Here is a 25310-nt window from a genome sequence, read left to right on the forward strand (position 1 = left end):
ACAAACCAGATGATGTTGAATCCATGACTCTTCGGCAGTTCTGTAATAATGTCTATGGATATACTTAGCCATGGAGAATCAGCAATAGGAAGAGGAAGGAGCAACCCTCCAGGAAGACTTCTGGGAGTCTTGTGCCGGGAACAAACATGGCAGACTGCAACGAAATCTTGAACATCAGCAGGGAAAGAAGGGCACCAATAATAATGTGACAATAAAGCAACTGTTCTTTTAACGCAGGCATGACCTGCATAGTTAGCAACATGAGCCCATTGGAGAACTTTGTGACGGAGATGAGGATCAACAAAGAAACAGCCAACAAGTGTAGTCCTGACCGAGGAGCTGGTAAGAGCAGCAATGCTAGAAGGGTTAAGGATAGGTTTAGGTTCAATAGACAAAATGGCATCTGAATTGCAAATAAACCAGATTCTTCTGATCCGTAGAAATGGTAACATGGTGAAGAGCCCCTTCAAGGAGGTGTCTCCACTCCTCCAGAGCAGACTTGATGGCCAACAACTCTTTATCACCGATGCCATAATTCCTTTCACAAGGAGATAATTTCTTGGACAGGAAGCTACAAGGAAGAAGGGTACCAGTAGAAGATTTTGGGATAAAATGGCACCAATCCCAACTGCGGAAGCATCAGCCTCCAGGAGAAAAGGCTTGCTCTGGTCAGGTCAATTGATGACTGGTGCAGAGGAAAAGGCCTATTTCAATGTGTTGAAAGCGGCGACTGCAGACGGAGGCCAGTATCTAGTATGAGCACTGGCAGGGGTGAGGGCCGTAATAGGAGCGATAATGGTGGAGATGTTCTTAATAAATTGACACTAATAACTGGCAAAGCCAATAAAATGTTGAGTGGCTTTGAGACCCTAAGGCAGAGGCCAGGAGAGAATTGCATCAACCTTTTTAGGATCCATTTGAAGACCAGAGTTGGAGATTAAATAGCCTGAAAAGGGTACCTGTGGCAATTCGAAGAGATATTTCTAATGTTTGCAAAAAAGATGATTCTTGCGAAGGCAAGAAAGGACTTCACAAACATGGCTTCGATGGGTAGAGATATCTGGGGAGAAAATGAGAATGTCATCCAAGTAAATGACAACAAATTGATAGAGCAGGTCCCGGAAGATCTCATTGATAAACCTCTGGGGCGTTGCAAAGCCCAAAGGCATGACGAGATACTCGTAATGACCATAGCGAGTATTGAACGCAGTCTTTCATTCGTCCCCCTATTGAATGCGAACCAAATTATATGCTCTTCTGAGATCCAGCTTAGTGAAAATTCAAGCACCACAAATTCTGTCAAATAATTCAGAGATCAGGGGGAGAGGATAGCGATTCGTCATGGTTATATCATAGAGTTGGCGATAGTCAATGCAAGGTCTAAGCGTGCCGTCCTTTTTGACTAAAAAGAACCACCCCCCACAGGAGAGAAGGACTTATGGATAAATCCCTGTTGAAGGTTCTTAGTGATGTAATCTGTCATGGCTGGAGTCTCAAGAAGAGATCACGCACTGCCTCTAGGAATCTTCATGGCAGGAATGAGGTCAATGGGACAATCCCAAGACCGATAAGGAGGTATAACCTCCGAGGCAGATTTGCTAAACACATCTAGGAAGGTAGAATAAGGCTTGGGTAGACCAGTGGTAGTAGCAAGTAAAAGACACGGAATGTTAACAGAGACGGTGCTTATTACAAAAATACCCCCAAGATACAATTTGGGCACAATGCCAATCAAACTGGGGAGAATGGGTTCTTAACCATGGTAACCCCAAAATAACAGAGTTGACAAATTGGGGAAACACTAGGAACTTGATCCATTTAAGTGACAGACTCCTACCTGCAGGCAAATGGGCCCGGTGATGGATGAGAGAGAGCCATTAGAGACCCTATTGCCATCAACTGCAGTCAGGGCCAAAGGCTGCGGCAATGGAAACAAGGGAAGATGGAGTTAACTTGCCAGAGAAGAAAAGAAGTTCCTGGCGAATCCGGAATCCACGAAGGCAGACAGATGGTGAGAACCCTGGGAGGAGAACAGGGCAACAGGCATTAACAATTTTGGGTTCTTGAGGGAACAGGAAGTACAGGATTAGGATCCTAGAGTGATCTCCCTGGTATCGTCTAGGGAAGAGCGCTTCCCGGTCTCCTTGGACAAGCAGAGAGAACATGCCCAGCCTCGCCGCAATATAGACAGGGATGATTCTTGATCAGGCGCTCTCTCTCTTCAGGTGTGAGATGAGAACAGCCCAGCTGCATAGGTTCCTCCGGCGGCATGGTGGAGGGTAGAACAGCAGGAGTCTGGAAGCAAGGAACTACCCGGGGGAAAAAACGTCCAGAACGATCCCTATCCTGAGAACGCTCCCTGTGACGAATGTCCACCTTCACACAGAGGGAGATCAAGTCATCCAACTTGGTCAGAAAATCCCTAGAAGCAAGGTTTTCCTTAATGTGCTCAGACAACCTTTGTCAGAAGGTGGCCTCTTCATTCCATTTCAACTCAGAAGCAAGGGTCTGGAACTGGACTGCGTACTGACCAGCAGAAAAGGGTCCCCTGACATAAGGCCAACAGACTGGAAGCAGTAGATGACACTCTACCAGGCTCGTCAAAACCCTTACCAAAGGCCTCAATGAAGGAAGTGGAATTGGAGAGTAAGATGTCATTGCGTTCCCACAGAGTAAATGCCCAGGTGAAGACCTGACCAGTAAGGAAGGAAATGATGAAGACTATCTTAGCTTTCTCTCAGAAGAAAAGTTCTCAGGAGCAAGTTCAAAATGGATCGAGCACTGATTCAAAAACCCACAGCACTTCTTTGGATCTCCATCATACTTGTCAGGTGTGGGAATGCGAAGACCCCTGGAACTTGAATTCCCGGAACCAAAAACCGGAGCAGCAGAAACAGAAGAAGATGCCGTGGCTGCCCGAGAAGTGAGTGATCCCTGTATAGAGTCCAGGCGTGAGACTACTCTTTAAATGCACTACAGTAATTGAGTCTGGTTATTCTCCTGTTCCACATGCTGTACTAGGTGTAGCAACAAATCCCGGGGCGGAGGGTTCACTTTGTCCATCCATGGCCAGACTATACTGTTACAATGGTAAAGTGATGGAGGCTATATGCTGGTGTTGACGCGACTGACCAGGGAACCCCGAACGGAGGTATGTACTTGGCTGCAAAGAGTGCACAGGTCGTGGTTCTCCAAGACAGTCACCAGACAGATAGGTGTACAGCGGGTAGTCAGACAGTCCGAGATCGAAACCAGGAGGACGATGCAGTACCGAGTCAGAAGCCAAAGAGTAGTCAGGGAAGCCGAGGAGTACTAGGAGAGCTGAGTCAATGCCAAATCAGGATCCAGAGAGAAGTCCGTAACAAGTCGAGTCAGTAGGATACTAGGAACAGAAGACTGGAACAACGCTGGAGATCAGGTGTGAGCCTAATACTCTGGCACCCTAGTGGTGTCAGAGGCAGGTTTAAATAGAGGAAGGGCGCTCCTGATTGGAGAAAGCCTGCTCTGGATAGGCAGGTGTGAATCGAATAGCCTAACGATTAGACAGGAAGCGTCACCGCTGTTCGGCAACGGAATGCCTAGTGTATGTATGCAGATGGCCTGGAGCACTGCATTCTGTTGCTAGACAACAGAACACTTGCGGCAAGAAGGAGTCAGGCGTCCGTGCCTGGCAGCAGCAGTACTGCGGGGATGGCGCCTGACACCCTCCCATTTTGCTATCTTTCCAATAATTCCTAAAGATGCTATATAAATTCACTGTCCATTCATAACTTTCATCAGGGCAAATCATAGTTATGCTCAATATATCATAATTATTTTCCAACATCATTAATTCAAATTCACCTATTTTGTTTGGAAAACTCCTAGCATATATTACCATATATTTTATATTTTTAAACCCTAACCATACTTTTACCTCATTTCCTTTAGGATTTATTCCCTGTCAACACTATAGTGCACACTGATTCACCTTCATCTTAGTCCCTAGTTTAAAACCTCTTCCACACTTCTGCCCATCTTTAACCCCCTGAATAGCTATCCAAACAATTAAGATACAGCCCATCTATCCTGTGACCTAGAAAAGATTCATCCCAGTTTTACAAAATACCAAAACCCCCACCAACGTGAAATTCAGTGACATTTTTGCTTTCGACAATGATCTTATCAAATTGGTTGGCTCACTCCGGATATAAAAATACATCCCTACTGGTGACCTTGTCTCCTACGTTGTCTGAATGCTTCTTCCCCGGCTACTGACCTGCATCTAAAGACAGAATACACAGGCTACCAAGGACTGCATCTCTTTAATCCAGCTTGATGTCCTTCTTACATACTTCACTCTGGGACTATCTAAGTTCTGACTCAGAAATGGGCATAGCTTTCTGAGAATGTGGGTTGGGTGAATCTGGGCATGGTTTGTTCAGGTCTGGGCATAGTTTCAGTGGGTATGGCCATCGGTTAAGGTTATTTTTAAAATATTTGAAGGTACGTTGTTCGGATGCACTTCTTCTAGACCAAAATTACTTCAAAGCAGTGAGGAATTGACCTGCGGAGCTTGGTCCTTTACAGTTTTTTCAGCTATTTGTGGCTCTCTACAGATCCCCATCCACCTTCACGATAATTCCCACAGCTGGACCCTCAAGAGAGGCTCAGGTAGTGTGTGCTCACCCTGTCCAACATTGGCATCCATGGGCCTGCCTTGATATTTTATACTGCTCCATATCACAATATTTCTTGATAATCATTTACATAAGCTGACACGGTGTACTATCTATATTTTACTTACAAATAAAGCAAGACACTTATTATTTTTACTATAACATGCCAACATAATATACAGTGCTGTAAATTGAAGGGATCATAATATGACACAAACAAATGACATACTATGACTTAAAACAGTAAAGATGGCCCTGCCTAAATGAGATAACAATCTAACATGAAGAAACAATTGTATTTGCTGGTGGGGCAAATGCTGGTGGCTATTGTCAGGCAACAGCAATAGAAGCCTCAAATACTAAAGTAGTCATTAGCGACTGACATTTCTGTGCAGTCACTGGTGGTGTAGTATGGTTGTTACAGACAGATACTGCAAAAGGCAGAGACCTGAAACATGAACCATGAGCTGCTGGCAACCATAACTGTCCTTCACCATTTATCATAACGGAACATCCTTCCTCTATAGGTTCTAGAGGAAACTTTTGTTTTTGAGCTGTGCACACACTCTTGTGATTATGTGTAAGTTTGGAGTAACTGTGTGTAGCCTTGTGTTTTTCTTTAGTGTCATGCTCGCAGCTGTAAATAGAATGAGGACAGTTGTTCCCCTTGTTTGGTGGCAGCTGCCGTCACCAAGAAAGCAGTGGAGATCACCAAGTGAGGAATAGAGAGCAACAGCAATGACAGTTAAACTCACTTAACTTAAATATTAGAAATAGTATTCAGTGGATATTCTAAACAACCTTGTACTTGGTGTGATTACAATCCTTGGCACTACCGCAATAATTTCCCACTGCCTTCACACATTTTTAGATATTTTATACTTGTTTAAATTTTAAGCACAAAGGTGATCTAAAGTATAACCATCTCCAGCTGCCACCAACCTTGGGATTATTTGTGAATATGCAGTATAACGTCAATATAAAGGTAGATCAAATTATATGTTATAGCACATTTGTGGCACCACCATTACACACAACATATGAGACAATCTTGCTAGTCTAAACTTGTTAATCTTAAATTGCCAATATACTTTTCTTTTTTATAACTATAATAAGAAAGCATTTGAATTGTAGTATGCTAAAATATTAAAGATTGGGAAATGGGAGTGGGGCTGTATTCATTTGTAAGAAGCTAAAATCCCCTTCTAAATGAAAAAACATTAGATTCTCCACATTAACAAAAATATTATTACTCTTGCTTCTAAAGTTGAACTTGGACCTGAGTTTCTTTCAACTGTACTAACTATATAACCTTTGTTTGACAATTATTGTAATTATATTGCATTTTCTCTTTTTTTCTAGGATAACAGCAGGAATTTGCTTTCATATATTGTTTCATACTACTTGCGCCACTTTGATGATGTAAGTCTACATAATTTGCTACATTTCAATATATTTAAATTGAATGTAATTTATAAACTAAAACTATATTTCCCTACAGTTGGAACTGGAGTGTTGCACTATTTAAATAAAATAGTGTTATATTGTGATTATTATGTAAAATGTGAACATCCTATAGCATGGCACAGTGTTGAGTGTGTGTTTGGTATCTGTGAATGGTTAGTACAGCTTGACTTAGTCATGTTGAATTTTCTGCAATATTCTGATACATAATGTATAAGACATTGGGGGTTATATTTACCAAGTGACGTTTCCGACAAACTGCTGACTCTTGCTTTGCAAACATTATTTAAATTTGTAATTTTATTAACAACAAAGACTTTTGGGTTTTGTCTTTAATAAAATTGCCATTTTAAAAAATGATGGCAAAACTGCTTGGTAAATATACCCCCTAATGTCTTACACATTGGTACAGCGGATCCGTCACTGTAACACCGCTTGGTAAATGAACCCCTGGGACTCTAAGGGGTATATTTACTAAACTGCGAGTTTGAAAAAGTAAAGATGTTTCCTATAGCAACCATTCAGATTCTAGTTATCATTTGTTTAGTAAATTCTGCAAAATGACACTTAGAATCTGATTGGTTGCTATTGGCAACATCTCCACTTTTTCAAACTTGCAGTTTAGTAAATATACCCCCATGTATTGATAAAATGCAGGTGGGTAAATAGATTAAAAGTGTATGTCATACTGTCATTATAAGCAAAGATATTTAAAACTTTAAATATAATTGAAAGCAAGAACAAGACTAACAAACTGAAGGCCCAGTGACAGAAATAAATCACATACCTCATATTGACATTTTATATAAAAGGTAATTCCAAGTTATGTCATGCACAGAATAAAGGAAGGGGAGAGTAAATACTCTTTAAACTGTCATTTGACAGTTGAAAAATATTATAAATGTAAGCAGTAGGTCACCCATGTAGAAAGCAAAAAATTCAGTATAAGTAAAACTGATGAAATGCTAAACAGTATGCACTTAGATTTAAAATAAGTATCACTGTATATGGTGAAAATATATAATTAAACTATATAAAACAAATAACTTAAAATGTTTACTTGGATTGGACTAAGTAATAATAAAGATTAACGTATTAGAGTAAAACAGGATAAGGATTGCAAAGCAAAATAAAGTAAATTATAAATTAAAGTGTTCTCCTATGTAGAAATAGATACCAATGAAAAGCAGAACAAATCCATAATTAAGGAATAATGGAAAAAGTCATATGGTAAAAGGGCAGAAAGGAGCAAAATGAGTGCCTAAAATAAACCCAATTAAAAAACAATTAATGAAATTGTGGAAAAACTGATGATAAAAAAAATACATGTTTAGGGCAATAAGTAATTATACAATTAAACATAGAACTCCTATTATATTTCTACTAAATTTCATGTTGCAAGAGGCTCCTTCTTATGGAAGATTTATATAGATTCATTGCCTCCATAGTGAAATAATTTACAAATCATTATAGTAGGTAGAAAATAGAAACACACTGGAGACAAATGTTTTCTAAATTACTGGAAGTATTTACAAATGTGAATTTGTGGTTTTGAACTCCTGTTCTAGGTTGTTGACTCATCTGTCCTACATAAAGTATGGGACACTGACAAGTAAGTGGATAAAGACATCCCTTAATTTTATAAATGACATAGGTTGACATTCTTAAAGAAGTAAAACATTAAAACAGTAAGTTGTCTAAAGAATAAAGAAAAGCTGATAGAGTCGAGGAATCATAATCACCATCTTAGTTTATTTATAAGGTGCTACAGAATCTGCAGTGCCGTACAATCAACAAAAAATAAACAAGAACAAAATACAAATGAGTAAGGGGCAAGTAAACAATAAATATTAAATATAAGAAGAGACCATGGATAATGAAACTACATAAGAAGACACAGCTATGTTCAAAAGCAGTATTTTCATTATTAGTTTATGTTTTCTCTTAACTGTGGAAGACATAATGTGTTCGATTTATTTCAAAGTAAAACAAAAACAATATCTCTTTTATTTAAGCGATCCATGTACATTCTGGGATTTTGTTAATTTCAGTTAAAGTCAGTTTGTGCAGTGCTCCAGTACAGGCCAAATATATTAATAATATTTGCCTTGTTTTCCTTTCTTTGTGCTTACACTTGTCTATCATGGTTTTCTGTAGAGCATGTCTGAGTAAATAATTAACAGACTACATAGTAAATAATGTTCACTAAAGATAAAAAAATATAAATTCTACAAAATATTTTTGTAATGCATTAAATTGCCTAACATCCAATAACAGTAACACGTTCCTTCTTGATTGTATCAAGTGCATCTGTCAGACTTCTAAAATACCTTTGGCTAGGCAACGGGATGCTATTGACCTTTCTGGTACCACTTGCTCGCACGGCTTGACACGGACCAACAGAATCCTCTTCCATCTACGCTTCACTGGTTGCTCTCTCTGAAGACCGCGACCTGCGTGTCTCCCGCAGCAAAGCCCACACTCCCTTGCGGGGGTCCCTGGCGAAGACCTGGGACACGTTAGACTCCGCACCTCGTTGCTGAGTGGTGCAGAAACCAGTAAGCAACTCTATCCATCCTAGGTTATGTGACACTCAGGTCCTGTTACTTACCTATCCGCTGTCTTACCAAGCTGTCCCTGCGGTCCTCGGGTTCTGCTGGTTTCAGATCACTCTGCAATATGCTATCCAGTCTGTCTCCACTACAGAGATTCTTCCACAATCAGGGTATGGGCGCTGCCATCTTGGATTCGGTCACATGATTCCTTACAGCCAATCAGGGGTAGTAACCTTCACTTCAGGTTTCCCTCCAAAACCAGTTCCTGGGAACTGCCATCTTGGATATGGTCACCTGATCCATCTCAGCAACTCAAAGTGCTGCTTCTGCCCAGCTGACCGCAGTCTCCAATACTGAATCATCAACTACTATAAATGGACTTCTTGGAGCCCTTGCCTATTGCCAGTGCAATGTTGTTATTTCAAACGCCAACCTGGTTCCCAGCAGTCTGCAATCCTTTCTGTTGTTCCAGTTCAGACAATGCGGTTTGCATTCCTGCTCCAGTCCGGTTCCAGCATTACCAGTTCCATCCCGGTTCTGGCATTCCAGCATCATTCTGGATCCAGCATCATTCCAGTTCCAGCATTCCAGTTACATTCTGGTTCCAGCATTATTCCAGTTCCAGCGTTTTGGCTCAGTTCCGGCATCATTCCAGTTCCAGCATCATTCAGTTCCGGCATTCCGGTTACGTTCCAGTTCCAGCATTCCAGTTACGTTCCCGTTCCAGCATTGCAGTTACGTTCCGTTCCAGCATTCCAGTTACGTTCCCGTTCCAGCATTACAGTTACGTTCCCGTTCCAGCATTCCAGTTACGTTCCCGTTCCAGCATTCCAGTTACGTTCCCGTTCCAGCATTCCAGTTACGTTCCCGTTCCAGCATTACAGTTACGTTTCCATTCCAGCATTCCAGTTCCATTTTGGTTCAGCAATCCAGTTCCTGCCTGATTTCCTCCTCTATTCTATCACCACCTTTAGCAGTCCTTTTATCTGTATGCAAAGGAACATAATTAGGCCACCCAGCTTTGTGTATCAAGTCACCAGCCTAACTCCAGAGACATCACCCAGTCTGGGTACAGACAGATCCTCAGGCGTGACAGGCAGAATGATATTTTATCTGTGGAAAGACTCTTCACTTTCCTTGCCAAATTAATATGTAATTGTAGCCTCAGTTGCATTTATAAGAACTTTTTTTTTTTTTTTTTTCTGAATTTGTGAGAAATCTGAAATTATAATCTATAATTTCTCTTTCATCCATCTGGGGGACACTACTAACCATGGGGTAGAGTAGGGTAGGGAGGAGTCTGGCACCCAAATAGTTAATCTTTTGCTGCTGACAGGCATATCCACCCGCCCCTTCCCCACAGAACTCAGTTTGAAGTAGGTGCCCTAGGAGTATGGGCTGAAGTTTGGAGAGCTGCACAGTGAACGGAGTTCACTGGGTTTAGGCTTTTTTTGTCTTTAGCTGTTGACATAGTGCACGAGTGGCTCTGTGAGACAGAGCGCACTCGTGAGCAGAGAAGGACTGTACAGCGGGGGAGCCGCGGCACCCGCTGACAGGTTGGAAACAGTGAGACTTCTCGCAGTGGGAGATGCGCTCTCACACTGCTAGCAGAGTGAGGCGTTGCCACAGGCAGTAAGCGCCGGTGCTCTTGCCGTCCCCGGGGCCATGGAATATACCAAGTCTCCTCCTCAAGGAAAGAGGAGGGGTAACTTGAGCTAATGGTTGCGCTATTCAGCGCTTTGCAGAGGGGAACAGAGGAGCAGATATCAGCGATTCCACTCGCAGGAAGTGTGTGGAAATTACTGTCAGTCTGCACAGGTGAAACAGAGAGAGCCAGGGAGGGGGAAGTTAGAAAACCTCCCCCTTCCCCTGCTGAGCGAGCAGGTGGAAGATTCCTTTTGGCGCCAAATTACAAAGGAAGGAAGGAAACAGCAGCCATTTGGAGGAGGCACAGCTGCTGGCAAACATCTCCCTGCTAAGTATCATTTATTTTCTCTATATTGCATGGATAGAGAAGTATAATTGTTATGGGCATATATGTTAAGTAGAGCCTGTATAAAACAACAAAATTTGTCTCTCCTGTGTTGATTCAAAGATGCTGTAATGTGTTAAGACATAATTAGTTAGGATTTCTGATAACTATTGAGTGTTTGTGCTTGTCTGGTTGTTTGTGGCTTTACTTTTATCAGCCATTATTGGGAGAAAAAACAAAGCAACACATGCCAAACATTAAGGATGAGCGGATTCGGATTCCTGGAATCCGAGCCCCCCCCCGAACAATGCGGATCCGAGCACTGTCCGGGTATTCCTGCAGATTCCGAAACTTAAACGAGGCTCTGAGTCATAATCCCGCTGTCGGATCTCGCGATACTCGGAACCTTTAAATTCCCTGCTTGCCGCTGCAATCTTCACTCGGGCATTGATCAGGGAAGAGGGAGGGTGTGTTAGGTGGTCCTCTGTCCTGCTATTTCTCGTGCTGTGCTGTGCTGTGCTGTGCTCTGTCCTGCTGAGTCCAGTGGTGCTTTTACCAGTGCTCTGTCCTGCTGAGTCCAGTGATGCTTTTGTCCTGTGCTCTGTCCTGGTGAGTCCAGTGGTGCTTTGGCCAGTGCTCTGTCCTTGCGGAGTTCAGTGGTGCATTAGTCCAGTGCTCTGTCCTTGCTGAGTCCAGCTGTGCTTTTGTCCTTTGCTTTGTTCTGCTAAGTGCATATTTATTTTAAAAGTATTAAAAATTCTTCCATAAAAAAGAAAAATTCTACAAAAATCCTTTTAAAAAAACATAAAAAAAAAACCAAAAAGTCCTTGCTGAGTCCAGTGGTGCATCAGTCCAGTGCTCTGTCCTTGCTGAGTCCAGTGGTGCATCAGTCCAGTGCTCTGTCCTTGCTGAGTCCAGTGGTGCATCAGTCCAGAAACTGAGGGAAATAATCTCTCAGTGGCTTAACCCACTTAGACTCTCCTGGGGATTTGTGGTGTCAGACAACGCCAGTAACATTGTGCGGGCATTACATATGTGCAATTTCCTTTGTGGCTCCATTATCCCAATTAAAAGGATTTTTACCTGTTGATGTAATGATGTTATAAACACTACACTTGAAAGCTTGAGCCTTTAAATGAAAAAGTCACTCTTCATTGCACGAAGATTTGTAACAGGGACAGTTTTTTTGTTCACAAAGTCAACAAATAACACTTCAATGCTGTCTGTCTTTGACATACTTGATGGGATCTCAATGATGAATGCTCTGTACCATGGTCGTCAAAAACAAGAGGTAGTGACGCGTTCGAACTACACCCTCTATATGCTGCAGAGGATGTAGGAGCAGCCATATGTGCAGTGGAATTCAGACCAGTTGAGGGTGATATATTGTGGCCCCGGTACCAAATTGGGTACCGGGGCCACTCCACTACGCAGTCCACATAGATGCGTATCAGATATTAAACTACATTCACTGTTGCTGCTGTACCCAAATATAGGTACTGCAATTCCAAACTACGTTCACTGTTGCTGCTGTACCAAAAAAAAGGTACTGCTATTTCAAACTACGTTCACTGTTGCTGCTGTACCAAAAATTAGGTACTGCTATTTCAAAATACGTTCACTGTTGCTGCTGTACCAAAAAAATCAAATATTGTACCAAAAATCAATATTGTGAGGTGTGAGGTGTTCCGAATATACTGGAAATTAGTGTAAATTATTGTTATTGAATGTTATTGAGGTTAAAAATAGCGTAGGAGTGAAAAATAAACAAAAAAACTTGATTTTAACCCTTTTTATGCTTTTTAAAAAATAAATCAGAACCCAAAACCCTAAATCAGAACCAAAACCTTTCGTCAGGTGTTTTGGCAAAACAAATCAGAACCCAAAACACAAAACACTAAAAGTGGCCAGTGCACACCCTTAGCAAACATATGATCTGTTCAAAGTGTAATGTTAAATTAACCAGTGAACGTCTGGATCAGGGGCTTTGTGCTGGTTGTGCTGTGACACCTGTAATATTGCAGCCTAAAGACAGCCCTATTCAGGGGGCAGAGCCTCCAGAGTGGATGGCAACCTTTTCACAGGGGGTTAATACCCTCGTGAACCTGTTATCTAAACCAGCAGAGATCCCAGTGGTGGCTATGAGACTTCCATCTACCTCTGATATACAACCCACAATGAAGTTAGGAGGGGAAATGAGTAGTTCATTACCTCCGGAGGTTGTACAATTTCCTTCCCCGGCACTGCAAGAGTCACCCCACAGTGGGGAGGCGGGATGGTCGGCAGTGGCTAGAGATCTTGACCGACTAAACCAATTGCTGGAAAATCCTAGACATATTCGTAGTTATAAAAGACATAGATCAGCTAATACGCTGTTGTCTCTGTCTGATTCAGGGGGCGTACAGGCGACCGCATCCCATGACACAGGATGCGGGCGCGTCATTGATGACGCGGCTGCATCCTGTGTCATGGGATGCGGCCGCTGGTAAAAATCGGCGATATTGCATCCGGGGGTGTGTTTCTGAGCGGCCCGGGGTGCCGATGCCCCCCTGCCCCCCGGCCCAGCCCTCCCCTGTCTGGAAAGTGAACTTTGTTACTGTATATTGTTCTCTCCCCCTGGAACTAGACAGTATATTGCAGTTTAGTAAAATGAAGCATTGTAGATTTTTTGCTTAGCACTGGCATCTCACTGTCACTCACAGCTCATACCAAAGTATGCTGCTGGGTGTTTAAAGTCCCAATTCATAACCACTTATAGTTGGCCATCAAGGGTTAGACAACTGTGATGAGCAGTCATCAGCTGCTGAATACAACAGTGTTCCATCTCTGCTGTATGTAGCACAATCTCTGCACTATCATTTATTCTCTTTGTATTCTTCTACTGTTGTGGATGGTCAGGACTTGACAGTTGGTTCTATTTTCAAAATGATCTCAATATTAATGTTTGAGCTTTGACAGATAATCGCTATTCCAAGGTGTGGATTACACTGATAGGTCTTATGTTCTATGCCGATCATTTCCTCGTATGTCCTTTTGCCTATATAAGTATTTGTTTCCCTGTCTGAGTAGAATGTATTTTTTCCTACATGAATGTAGTGGAGTTTTCATAATCTCATCTCCTATTCATCCGTTTTTCAAGATATACATCTTATTTTCTCTATTGGAGGAATCCATTGTGCACTTGTTCCAAAACTGCTTCAAGTTGCATTTGATTGCACCTGTGAAATTGATTCTGTTAAGTTTCTTTGTTTTATTAGTTGATTGTTTTCAGGTTTCTGAAACTGTATCAAGTTAAATTTAAAAAATAAATAAAAAGCAAATTATTAATTATCCTTTATAGAGGCAGAACAGATGGTGGTTTTATTTATTTTTCATTGCTATTATCAACACTTATCTCCTTTTGGATATGTAATGCAGTACATGGTAAGTGATGTCACAAAACATTAACTAAAACTGAGAGGAGATAACTAAATTTTAGAGCATCAGGTAAGGAAGGTAGGACTGGGTAGGTAATGACAATTACACTTGTAAGTTTTTCTGGACTTGTACATTTTATTTTGCATTAACTTTTATACTTCTGTGACTGGATCTTTTATAAATAACTTATGGTATAAATTTATTTCAAGGAAATAGCGCAGGGGCTCTTATTTATATCATTACAATGTTCTGATTTTGCTATATAGTGTGTCACTTTGTAGTGGAATGGCATTCATATCTGAGGTATTCATTTCTGATGCAATAAGCATTTGTTGAGGAAGTATTGGTAGAGGAAATGTTTTGTTTGGTGTTTTGTAACTTTGCTCGAGGAAATCTCCAATTAGGCATATGTGAGGAGAGAGTCTGTTTTGTGGACAGCAGGAAATGCTAAATAAGTCTATACAATGTGAGTGACCAACACTTGAATGCATGGCAGGGAGCCGTTGCCTGTTTCCTGGTAAACATATTGCATCCTGTTACTAAAAATAACTCAGACTTCAGGGGGCTGGCTTACCCTGTGCCTAAAACTGTATAAAACAGCACTGGTTTGTACTGAATGTATCATTCTTGTTCCATCTGACCTGATCACTGGTACCTTCAACCAGTATGAAAGCAAATAAACATCACTAGCTTCAAAGACCTACTTGAGAACTTCTCCAAGCTGAAAATCTTGTGAATCTTTGATTAGACCCAAAATCGAATCTGTTCCCGGCTGTCTGAGGTTTGGACCAAGCTTTCCAGCACCACCGGCGGTCCATCCTGTCACAGATTTCTTGTGGCAAGCAGTGGGATAACCAGAAGTGGCTTTTCGTGCACCAGTCAGGAGAGCCAAGTTATTCAGGAGAGAAATAACGCAACCAGGAGAACGCACAGGATGTCTGGTAACACCAAACTATTCAGGGCTGATCTTGAGACTCTGTGAAGTGCCAAGGGCATTGACCTCAGCCATTCACCGAGCTGGGTGATGAGAGTTGCTGAAAGAGTGGCACCTACAGCATGGTACCCAGCCAGAGAAAACTGATGGCGGCAGTGGCCAAGGCAGCGGCCCAGTTGACGACTAGTAGCTAGGTGAACCAGACCCCCAGGCAGCAGCATCCTCTCTCAATATACTTTCCCCGCATAACCAATCCCTCTATCCTATGATGATCGAGGGCTGTCGGGCTAAAGGTCCAGCTGGCGGCCTTAGGGGACAATGCGACTGCAGCTGAGCGGGCACAGGTCATCGAGGCATGGCGCCAAGAGGGAAGGGCGCCTTTCATGCAGCCTAGGGGAGATGCATACCCTGGCGATCAGGATTGTCATCTTTATCTTGCCCTAAATTTGAGGGCTGTGTTGGGAATATTTGAAAGGACCTGCAGGCTACACGCTGTACCCAGAGAGGAATGGGTTAAGCATCTGGTGCCCACACTGCAAGGACGTGCATTGGAGGTCTACCATGGGGTGCCCTCAGAGGACTGTGCGGACTATGATATAGGTAAAAGGGCACTCCTTAAATGGTACACTATTACCCCAAAGACCTATCGCCTGAAGTTCCGGGACCTTACCAAGAACCTCCACGCCACCCATGAGGAGTCTGCCAGGAAGTCGGTGTGTGGAATAGGTGCCCCGACCATGGAGGAGGTGTGCACCAGAGATGAAAGAATGGGTGCTGGACAGGAAGCCAGGCATCCTGGAAGCAGCCTCCCGGCTGGCGGATCAGTATGTGGCAGTGAGGCCGCACTGTCAGAAGCGCCAGGTTAACAGCGAACACCAAAGGACTGTACAATCAGGGGGACACCCTGTGACTGGATCACTTAAAAGTAACTTATGGTATAAATTTAGTTAAAGGAAATAGCGCAGGGCACTTATTTATATAATTGCCAATGCACTTATGTTTGATATTGTGTATATTTTGATATAGGAAATCTTTATTTCTGAGACCAGGGGAGAAAATTTATTTTTTTCTGTTCTAACCTTCCTAGAGGAAATGCATTATTTCTGATGTATTTATCTGATACAATAAGCCTTTGTTTAGAAAGTCTTTTGTATATCTTGGTGTAAGGAAATGACTTGTTTGGGATTTGCAAATTTTCTTGGGAAATTCTTTCCTTTGGTGGAAATGTGTATTCTGCAACTGTTGGAAGAAAGCACCCATGCTAATCTCACATCTAATTACATCTTTTGATGTGAGTGTCCAATACCCCTTAAGGGAAAGGAAGGGATAATTAGACGTGCTGTCAGATGTCCACTGTAAGATGTAGGAAATCACAGTAAGGTTTTAGGATAGAACAGATAAACGTAAATATTGTTAGCTTTGCATTGCATGTAAATCCATGTTTGGATAAACAAATTGCATGCTGATTCTAAAAATAGCCTGTGAGGCTGTGTACCACCGCTCTGCCACTACCCAGCTGCCCTGGCCAGTGTGATAGACCAGGGGGGATCCATCCACAGCACCCTAATCCATAGTAAGCGGTCAGGGGTACCAGGCCAAGTGTACCAGCACAGCAGTACACTAGCAGCTACAATTACCCAAAAGGAACGTGGTTCTGGACACCATAAAGGAGTGGTGGCAGCAGGCTCCTCCTACTGTGACAGGAGAGGCGTATTCGGAATAATGAAATGGAACGGTGGCAAAGTAAGCCCAGCCGGTTCAAAGCAACAACAGACAGGGTGGCATAGTCAGTCTATCCTGTCACACACCCCTCTTCTACTCACCCCCAAAAGCAAATACCTAATCCTTCGGTTACCCCTCACCAGCTTCCACCCCGCTCTGCGCTGGGAGTTATCAGAGACCATCGGAGCCCAGGCTGAAGAAGAAGTGCTACAGCTGCGGGAAAACCGGTAATTTACAGATGAACTGTCCGACAGACACAGCACCCCAGACTCGTGCCCCTAATCCGAGTCCTGGGGCCTACTTGACTTGCTTAACTGGCAAAGGTGAGCCACTAGAGACTGTTTCCACCCCTGCCAGCAAACGGATTGTGGCCTGTCTGAAGGTGACTCAGTGGAGAGATTCACCTGTGTGTCCAAAAGACCCCCCAAAAACATATGGAGGAACCTGCAACCGGTCCAAGTGGTATCCCTGCAGGGTGAAGGATTTAGAGGCTCAGGGGTCTCAATTACTGTTGTGATCCCCATTTTATTGATCCTGCTGCAGTATTGCAGGGTTGCACTGCCAAAGTTACTGTGGCAGATGGACTGTAAAAGAAAGTGCTTGTCACAAGGGTATATCTGGACTGGGGAGATGGCCAGGAGTTGCGAGATGTTGATGTTATGGATGGCCTCCCAACTGATGTGATCTTGGGAAACAATGTTGGGGTGGAATCATGACCGCATTTCTCATCTCCATTACTCGGAGCCAAGCTGCCTGATTACGGTCTTCAGGATCTACACCTGCAGACCCAGAGGAAAAGACCACAGCTGCTAGACAGCAGCCATCACCAGCAACCGCAGCTTCAGGCAGCCCAGAGGAAAAGACCACATCCTGCTATTTCTTCAGAAAACTGCCAGCTCTTTGCCTCTGGAAAGGCTACGTCCCCTAGAAACGCAGAGAATGTTGTCTCCTCCCTACCTGATATTGTTGGGGTGCCCGGTGATGCTTATGTCCCTAGCAGTATGCCAGCTCCAGCAGTGAGTATAGCTGACCACAGTGACCTCACTTTGACTGACCCCAATTTGACTGACCCCAATAACCCCATCATAGACCCCCCTGCAGCATATCCTGATTTAGACGATAGTGAAGGCCACAGGGAAGAGTTCAGGGCAGCTCAGCATTCGGATCCCTCACTGGAAGGCATCCTTCCAGCAATGGAGGTAGGGAGTGGGACCTGGCGTACAAGGTTGTTGCACCGTGTAGCAAGAAAAGTAGATGGGGATAGACCAGTCCTGGAACAAGTTCAACGGGTGGTACCACAGAGCATTCACACGCAACTGATGTCAGTTGCCCAAAATATCCCTATGGCGGAACACCAGGGAAGAGACCGATCACAGAAGCACCTGACATAGAACTTTTTCTGGCCTGGAATGTCGTATGACGTCCGGGCATACTGTAAGTCCTGTGATGTGTGTTAGCGTCTCAGGTGCCCCAGTGCTCGTGCTCCCCTCAGGTCCTTGCCAATAATTAGGGAACCTTTTCAGCGAGTGGCTGTGGACATAGTAGGTCCCCTGTCTGTGCCCAGTAGATCAGGGAAGAGATACATCCTCACCATGGTGGACTATGCTACCCAGTATTTAGAGGCTGTAGCTCTGTCCTCCATAACTGCAGAAAAATTAGCAGATGCGCTGCTAGGAGTATTTAGCAGAGTAGGGTTCCCCAATGATATCCTAACCAATCAAGTGACACTGTTCATGAGTGAACTGGTCCAGTGTCTTCGGGCAGGGTGCGGGGTGCAGCAACTCCGTATTGCCCCCTACCATCCCCAGACTAATGGACTGTGCGAGCAGTTCGATGGCACTCTGAAGCACATGCTACAGGCATTTGTAACTTCAGAGGGGGGACTGGGTACACTACCTGCCGCACCTCCTGTTTGCTTATCGGGAAGTGCCGCAGGCGTCTACCAGTTTCTCGTCCTCTGAACTACTATATGGCCGCAGAGTCCATGGACCTCTTGACCTGTTCCATGAGTCTTGGGAAGGGGAGCTACCCACCCGGATGTCTCTCTGGTGGGGTATGTGTTGAAGCTTAGAGATCAGTTAGAGAATCTCATGGGGCTCGCGCAGCCTAATCTAGCAGTAGCGCAAGCAAAACAGAAGACTTGATATGATCAGGGCACGCGTGCCAGAGTGTTTGAGATAGGGCAGAAGATCCTTGTTCTGATGCCCACACGCCAGAACAAGCTCCAGGCTGCCTGGGCTATACCATACACGGTCTCAAAACGCCTGAGTGACATCACTTACGTGGTATCATTTGAATGCGCTGGTAAGTGGCAGCAGACCTACCACGTAAATATTGTAAAGGCATACTACGAGCATGTGGAGTCGGTAGTTTGCTGCTTACCGGCTGAGGAACCAGGAAGTGACCCACTACCTGACCTCCTTGCTGATGCTAGAGGTGAAGGTGGTGAAGAGAAAGTGGACTGGGATGAGCAGTGCCCGTAAGAGGGAGCAGCTTGAGGTAGTGCTGTGGCCCTTTACGACTCAATTCAGTAGGAAGCCCGGTCGAACTTCATTGGTGGCATACCATGTGGATACTGGTGAGCATAGGCCAGTTAGGCAGCCCGCTTATCGGGTTTTACCAGAGACCAAGGAAAGAATATACAAGGAGGTTGTCATGACAATAGGGTCTCTGGACCCTTAGGACTAGCTGTGGTAGGAGTGTAGTGGAAACTGGGAGCCCGGATGAATGTCTTGCTCATAGAGCTTGATCTAATCCTGTATACTGGATGTTAGGAGGAGGAATGCTGAACTGGACTCTGTACTGGAATAAATTACTGGAATCTGGACCTGATGGACTGGAACCTGGATGTGGGAACATGGAGGACCTGAAACCACGACCAGAGACTCAGTACCTCCAAGAACTCAGAGACTCATACACATATGGTACCACAACTGGGACTGGGAAGACTCAGAACTCAGGTAGAGGATTTACAGGGATGGCAACCTCCTGAACAGAATAAACCTGGAACTAGCCTTGGACAACTCAGAAACTGGGTTAGGCCTGGAACTGGAAGTCGGTAACCGAGATACAGAGATGGCTCCAGAAAGTGGATGACTCAGAACAAAAACCTACTACCCCAGGTAGCCATTAGGAGAGACAGGAATAGATTAGTGAAAGGAGGATCCACACAGAAGGTAATAGCTGAAATCTGTACAAGAGCAGATAGAATGAAGGTGAATCCACACAAGGAATAAATAAGCAAAGTTTTTATTTCAGCAAGCAGAATGAAGCTGAATTCACACAAGGGGTTAATGGTAGAAGTCTATATAACAGCAAGGATGAAGTTGAATTCACTCAAAGAGTTAATTGTAGAAATCCATATAACAGCAAACAGGATAAAACTGAACTCACTCTGAGGGTTAATGGTAGAAGTCCATATAACAGCAAACAGGATGAAGCTGAATTCAGACGAAGGGTTGATGGTTGAAATCTGTATACAGCAGGCAGATTGCAGCAGCAAACAAACAGCAACTGTGGTAATCAGGAAAGTGTTGCACTGACAATTTGCTGAGCGTAGGAGGGGAGACTTATAGTCTGCAGAGGAAGCTAATTGGTGGATAAGATCAGGTGTTCAAACTTAGGAAAATTAGCAAATCTCTCACCCAAGATGGCAGCCTCCAGTACTGCAGACATAAGTCATGCTTGTCCCAGGATAGAATGCTGCATACGACCAAAAGGTAAATGGACAGTGATATGGTACCGCCGAGTGGTGTAAACATGACTAAGACCCCGATTTGTGACAGAGGTACAGGAAATGCTTGAGCTAGGGTTGATCCAGCCTCATTCTGGTTTCAGCAGCAGCAGAGACAGGACGTATCTGTGTGTGCTAGTGAGAACCAGAGAGATCCCTGGGACAGTGCCCAGGGAACCATGGAGGATCCTGGGGGAGGAGTGAAGGATACTCCCCAGGCTTCAGGGCCTAGTCCAGGCCCAAGATCTAGCAAACAAGCCTGTGGGGGAGATTTGGAGGAGAGTCCCCAGGCTTCTGGGCCTTGCTCAGGCCCTGATTTATGCAAGCCTTATAACATCTTGGCAAGCAAAATAGAGGCAGAAGACAGTATCCTGTCACAGGGACCTATTCCTACAGCAAATTAACTCCATCCAAACAATACCGTGGAGGATGTTCCAGCCACTCCTAGTGATAGGAGAGAGCCCCCGTCACCGGGATTGCAAGGTCTAACTTACAAGGCCTGTGAGGAGATGGAATTTGCCATAGATGTCTTGGATTGTAAAGAATCCAGGAATGTGGTTCCCATCCCCGCATTGATTGAGACAGAGTCAGCAGTGCCAATGCTGCAGCCAGGGACTGTTGGTGAAGAGATGATGACTTCGCAGCGTGATACTCACCTGTGCAAAAGCAGATCACCAGCATTGTTGTAGAGTCCAGCACACAGCAGGTTAATGCAGCTGTAGCCCTGTCAGCATGCAGCACTGAAGCAATAGGTGCAAGGAAGAGGGCAGAAGATGTGTGTTTGCCAGATTCAGATGCAAGCGAGATTGATGAACCAACAGCTAAATCTCAAGCCCAGCAGCTGGAATCTGCAATCATAAAGATTAAAAGGCAAATGCTTGTGAAAAAGAAGAAGCGCAACAATGCATTTAGTCGTGACAGAGCAGCAATTACATTGGAGATTACAGGGATGGAAGAAATCCTTAAAGAAAAGGAACAATCGCTACAGGATTTATTATTTAAATTACAAGCCATGGCCTCTGTGGAATCCTCAATAATAAAAGAGGACGATTCAGTTTCTTTACCTGCGAACTTGCCCAGTTCCAGAGATGGACAGTACAGCAACAAATCCGCTGTATAACAATATCAGACTTTTGGAGGGTGAACCGCCAGTGATAGAGTCAGAGGGAGCAGTGGATGATACAGGTTTGGTTGTGAGTACCGTGACCGACTTGGCGTCCTCATCTCCCGTGCTGCTTCAGATGGAAACCGAAAGTCCTGATGTCCTGAGTGCAGCTGTAGCAATAGCTGCAGAGAAACAATCTGCCCTAATATGTTCAGTAAGTACTGTTATTCAGCAGTCAGGTGATGTCACGGCTAGTGCTTCTGTTCCTCAGCCTGTAATGGACATTATCTCTGTGAGCGAAGGTGACATGACAAGTAAGCCAACTGTATCAAATGTTTTGTCAGACAATGTAAAAACTGTTCAATCTAATGCTGATAATGTGAGTGATGTTCAGAGTGCAGTAATTGACACCATTTTTGGACCTTTAAGTATGCATAGTGGAACTAAGAAAGCCTTACAATTGATAGAAAATACTGCCAAAAACATGCCTGCTATGTTACCCCAAGTGTGTAAACAAGTTTCTGATGGTGGTCAAGTATTAACATTGAAGGGGAGTAGCTCTGGTGTCCAGGAGGTTAAAAGGTTTAATGCTCCACTTGTTTCTAGTCAGGCAGTGGTTAATGCTACTTCAGCTGTTGCTAAAGCTTGCCTAAGGAGTGAACATGTGTCAGTTTTCATCTCTGAGAGGGAGCAGAGTGCTCAGGTAGATAAAGGGTTTAATGCTCCACTTGTTTCTAGTCAGGCAGTGGTTAATCCTACTTCAGCTGTTGCTAAAGCTTGCCTGACGAGTGAACCTGTGTCAGCTTCCATCTCTGGGAGGGAGCATGGGGTTCAGGAGGTTAAGCTGTCTAATGCTCCAGTTATTTCTAGTAAGGCAAAAGTTAATGATTCTCCGGCAGTAGACACAACTTGTGCAGTGAACACGCCCACTTTAGTGTCCACTCCAATTTCTTATGCAGGAATTGTATCTGGGAGAACAGCACAAAATGTTCCAACAATGCCTGCTAAGGGACAGCCTCCCAAAAGACGCAATGTGGTTCAACTTAAATATTTAGGTGATAACCCTCCGGACAGATCTGCTTTTCTGGGAAAATTCTTTTCTAGTTTTGGGTTTGTGGCTGCGAATTTGTTTGCCTGCATCCACCCAGTTGGGTCGCCTGAATATGATGTAAGTTTCATTAGTTACCAGGGGTTACAGGCTTTTTGGGCTCAGTGGGCAGGATGCAGGGGAGCAGATCCGTGGTCAAAGTTTAGGGCTATTGCAATTACGCCAAAAGAACGCGTAAAAGTAACCATTTTGGTAAGAAATGAATCTTTGCCAGTCTCAGATTTGACATTTTGGCTGAAACTGTATGCCAACATAATCCTTCCCCTGGTAAAAGTTTCAGATCCTAGCCAACACGTCTGGGGTGGCGGTTGGTCAGCCACGATAGACCTGCGGTGCACGGAGGCTGGCCTGGTACATATACCATCATCAGCCTTTATTGGCCGTGACAGAATCCAGTGTGTTTATCCTGGCCAGCCTAGGATGTGTCACCACTGTGGCGACTTCAGCCACCTCAGTGCGAATTGTCCCTCGCAGAAATGTGGCCATTGGGGTGGGATAGGTCATGAAACTAAGTCCTGCGCAAAAATACGCTGCAACTTGTGTGGGGTTGAGGGACATCCATTTAGTAGGTGTCCTTATGCCTCCCACAACAGTAGTGACATCTCGGATCAGGATTTGGTAAGGATAGTAGAGCAGATGGAGGTTGGGGAAAGTACATCAGTGGTAAAGGGTTCTGCTCAAGCATCAGATCTTTTGAATATGCCCAGTTTATCTCAGCCCGTTGCAGCCCAAGTGCAAACTGGGGCCCTTGTTAGTGAAAAAGTTGATGTAGTAAGGGAGCAACCTTTTGCAGTCCAGACTAGGAGGGGGAGGAGGAGTCAGGTTCCGAAAGAGGGAAAAGAGGAGGTACTGTTAACAAATTGTTTCCTGGTATTTTCTAGTGATGAAGAGATGGAAGGGGAGGTTGTTAGGACTGAGGAAGGTGAACTTGTGCTTAAACCAAAGGTTGCTAAGAGACATAGGAAGACTAGGAACTTGTCCCTGCAGGAGGTTATCCCTGAGTATAAAAAGCCGAAGGACAAGACAAAATCAAGGGTACGTAGTAAATCACCTGAGGTTAAGTCTACCAGGAAGGAGTTCTTGAAAAGTCCTGTAAAGTCTTGTTCTAGGCCTCTTTTGGTAGAAGAGCAGGCCCCAGTTCTCTCTTCCTTAAGCCCTTCTGGCATTGTGTTCGGGGTTCCTGACCCGGATCTGTGTGACCATGGTACCACTTTGGTGGCTCTTTTGGTTATTATGGATCCGGCCCCCCCAGTTCCGGGTCCTCCTGACCCACAAGGGGTTACTTTAGTATCTAATATTAGGGATAGGGTTGAAGATGAAGATGTCCTTGCCTCTGTTAGAACATGTAGTGTTATAGTCTCCCTAGACTCCAGCATGGAGGCCCCAGATGGCGAGGTGGTGATTCTCCGGGATGATGACACCATGCCAGCTGGAGTTAGTATTAAAAGATGGGGTTCCTCAGACGAGGATTCCATCAAACAAGTAAAGAAGAAGTAAGCAGGGCCCTACTTTCTATAACTCAGAAGGATGGCTTCCTAACCTATAAAGTTTGCCACCATTAATGTGGCATCCATATTGTCCGAACGTGCTCGCTACATGGCCTTTGATTTTTTCAGCACGGTTGAGGCTGATTTTTTATTTTTGCAGGAGACCAGGATAGGTCGGCTTGCTGACCTACATAAAGCTAAGAGAGAGTGGAGGCGTGGGCCTTCATACTGGTCTCTTGCGGCCGAGCCGTACGGTGGGGTAACGGTCCTTTTTACCGACATAATAACTGTCCAACGAGTTATAGAGCTCCAAGTAGGTAGATGTATGATTTTGGATGTCAACCTGAGAGGACACGACCTGAGATTGATCAACATCTACGGTCCTCAGACCAAATGGGAAAGGAAGTGTCTTTTCAGGGAGATAAAGCCATATCTTTTTTTCGACCCGGCAGATAGTCTTTGGTGGTGACTTTAACACTATTATTAGGACCAAAGACAGGGAAGGTTCAAGGGCTTCTCTGGGCTATCATTCCATTTTTCTAGTTAGTATGACAAGGCAGGCGGGTCTGGTGGATGTGCATGTTCGCCATTTCCCAGACCTCACGGGTTTCACTTATTATAGAGGTAGCTGGAGGTCTAGGATAGATAGGTTTTTTGTTAAGGAGAGCTCGAAAACTTTGGCTCCAGAGCTAAAGCTGGTAGAGTTCACTGATCACGTTTACCTTAGTGTATCCTTGAATGCTTCGGAGACTCTTCAGAAAGGTAGGGGCCTTTGGCGCCTGAACTCTAAGCTCCTAGAGGAAGAGATGATAAGACAGTCCTTTAGGGACTTCTTTGAATCCCAAGAGACGCTTTTGGCGGCAGGTTGGAGTAGGTCAGAGTGGTGGGAGATATTTAAAAAGAGGACCCGGGGTTTCTTCCGTGACCTGGTAGCTAGAAACAACTTACTAAGAGAAAATACCTATTCAGCATTGAGAAGGAAACTTGGATTCCTGATCTCTGAAAAGGGAGATGGTGGGGAAATCTCCCGAGTGAAAGCTCAGATGAGAGAGGTGCAATATGACCGGGTTTGCTTCCTTGGTTCTGAAGAGGGATTACGGGAAGTACCACTCGCCCGACCCTTACCTTAACTGTAGGAAATCGGTAGATATGAAA

At 44.2% G+C, this 25310-nt stretch overlaps 1 protein-coding gene across 2 annotated transcripts in view; it reads left to right on the forward strand.

Moving 5' to 3' along the window:
- FMN2 (formin 2) overlaps nucleotides 1-25310 on the forward strand; it is a 423082-nt gene that overhangs the window by 302818 nt on the left and 94954 nt on the right. For both annotated transcript variants that reach the window (XM_075203416.1, XM_075203417.1), the window contains one exon: nucleotides 6021-6080. In XM_075203416.1, the coding sequence (XP_075059517.1) occupies nucleotides 6021-6080 (60 nt within the window). The remainder of the gene's footprint in view (nucleotides 1-6020; nucleotides 6081-25310) is intronic.

This window comes from Mixophyes fleayi, chromosome 3, assembly GCF_038048845.1.
Source record: "Mixophyes fleayi isolate aMixFle1 chromosome 3, aMixFle1.hap1, whole genome shotgun sequence".
In the NCBI taxonomy this organism is placed as follows: domain Eukaryota; kingdom Metazoa; phylum Chordata; class Amphibia; order Anura; family Limnodynastidae; genus Mixophyes; species Mixophyes fleayi.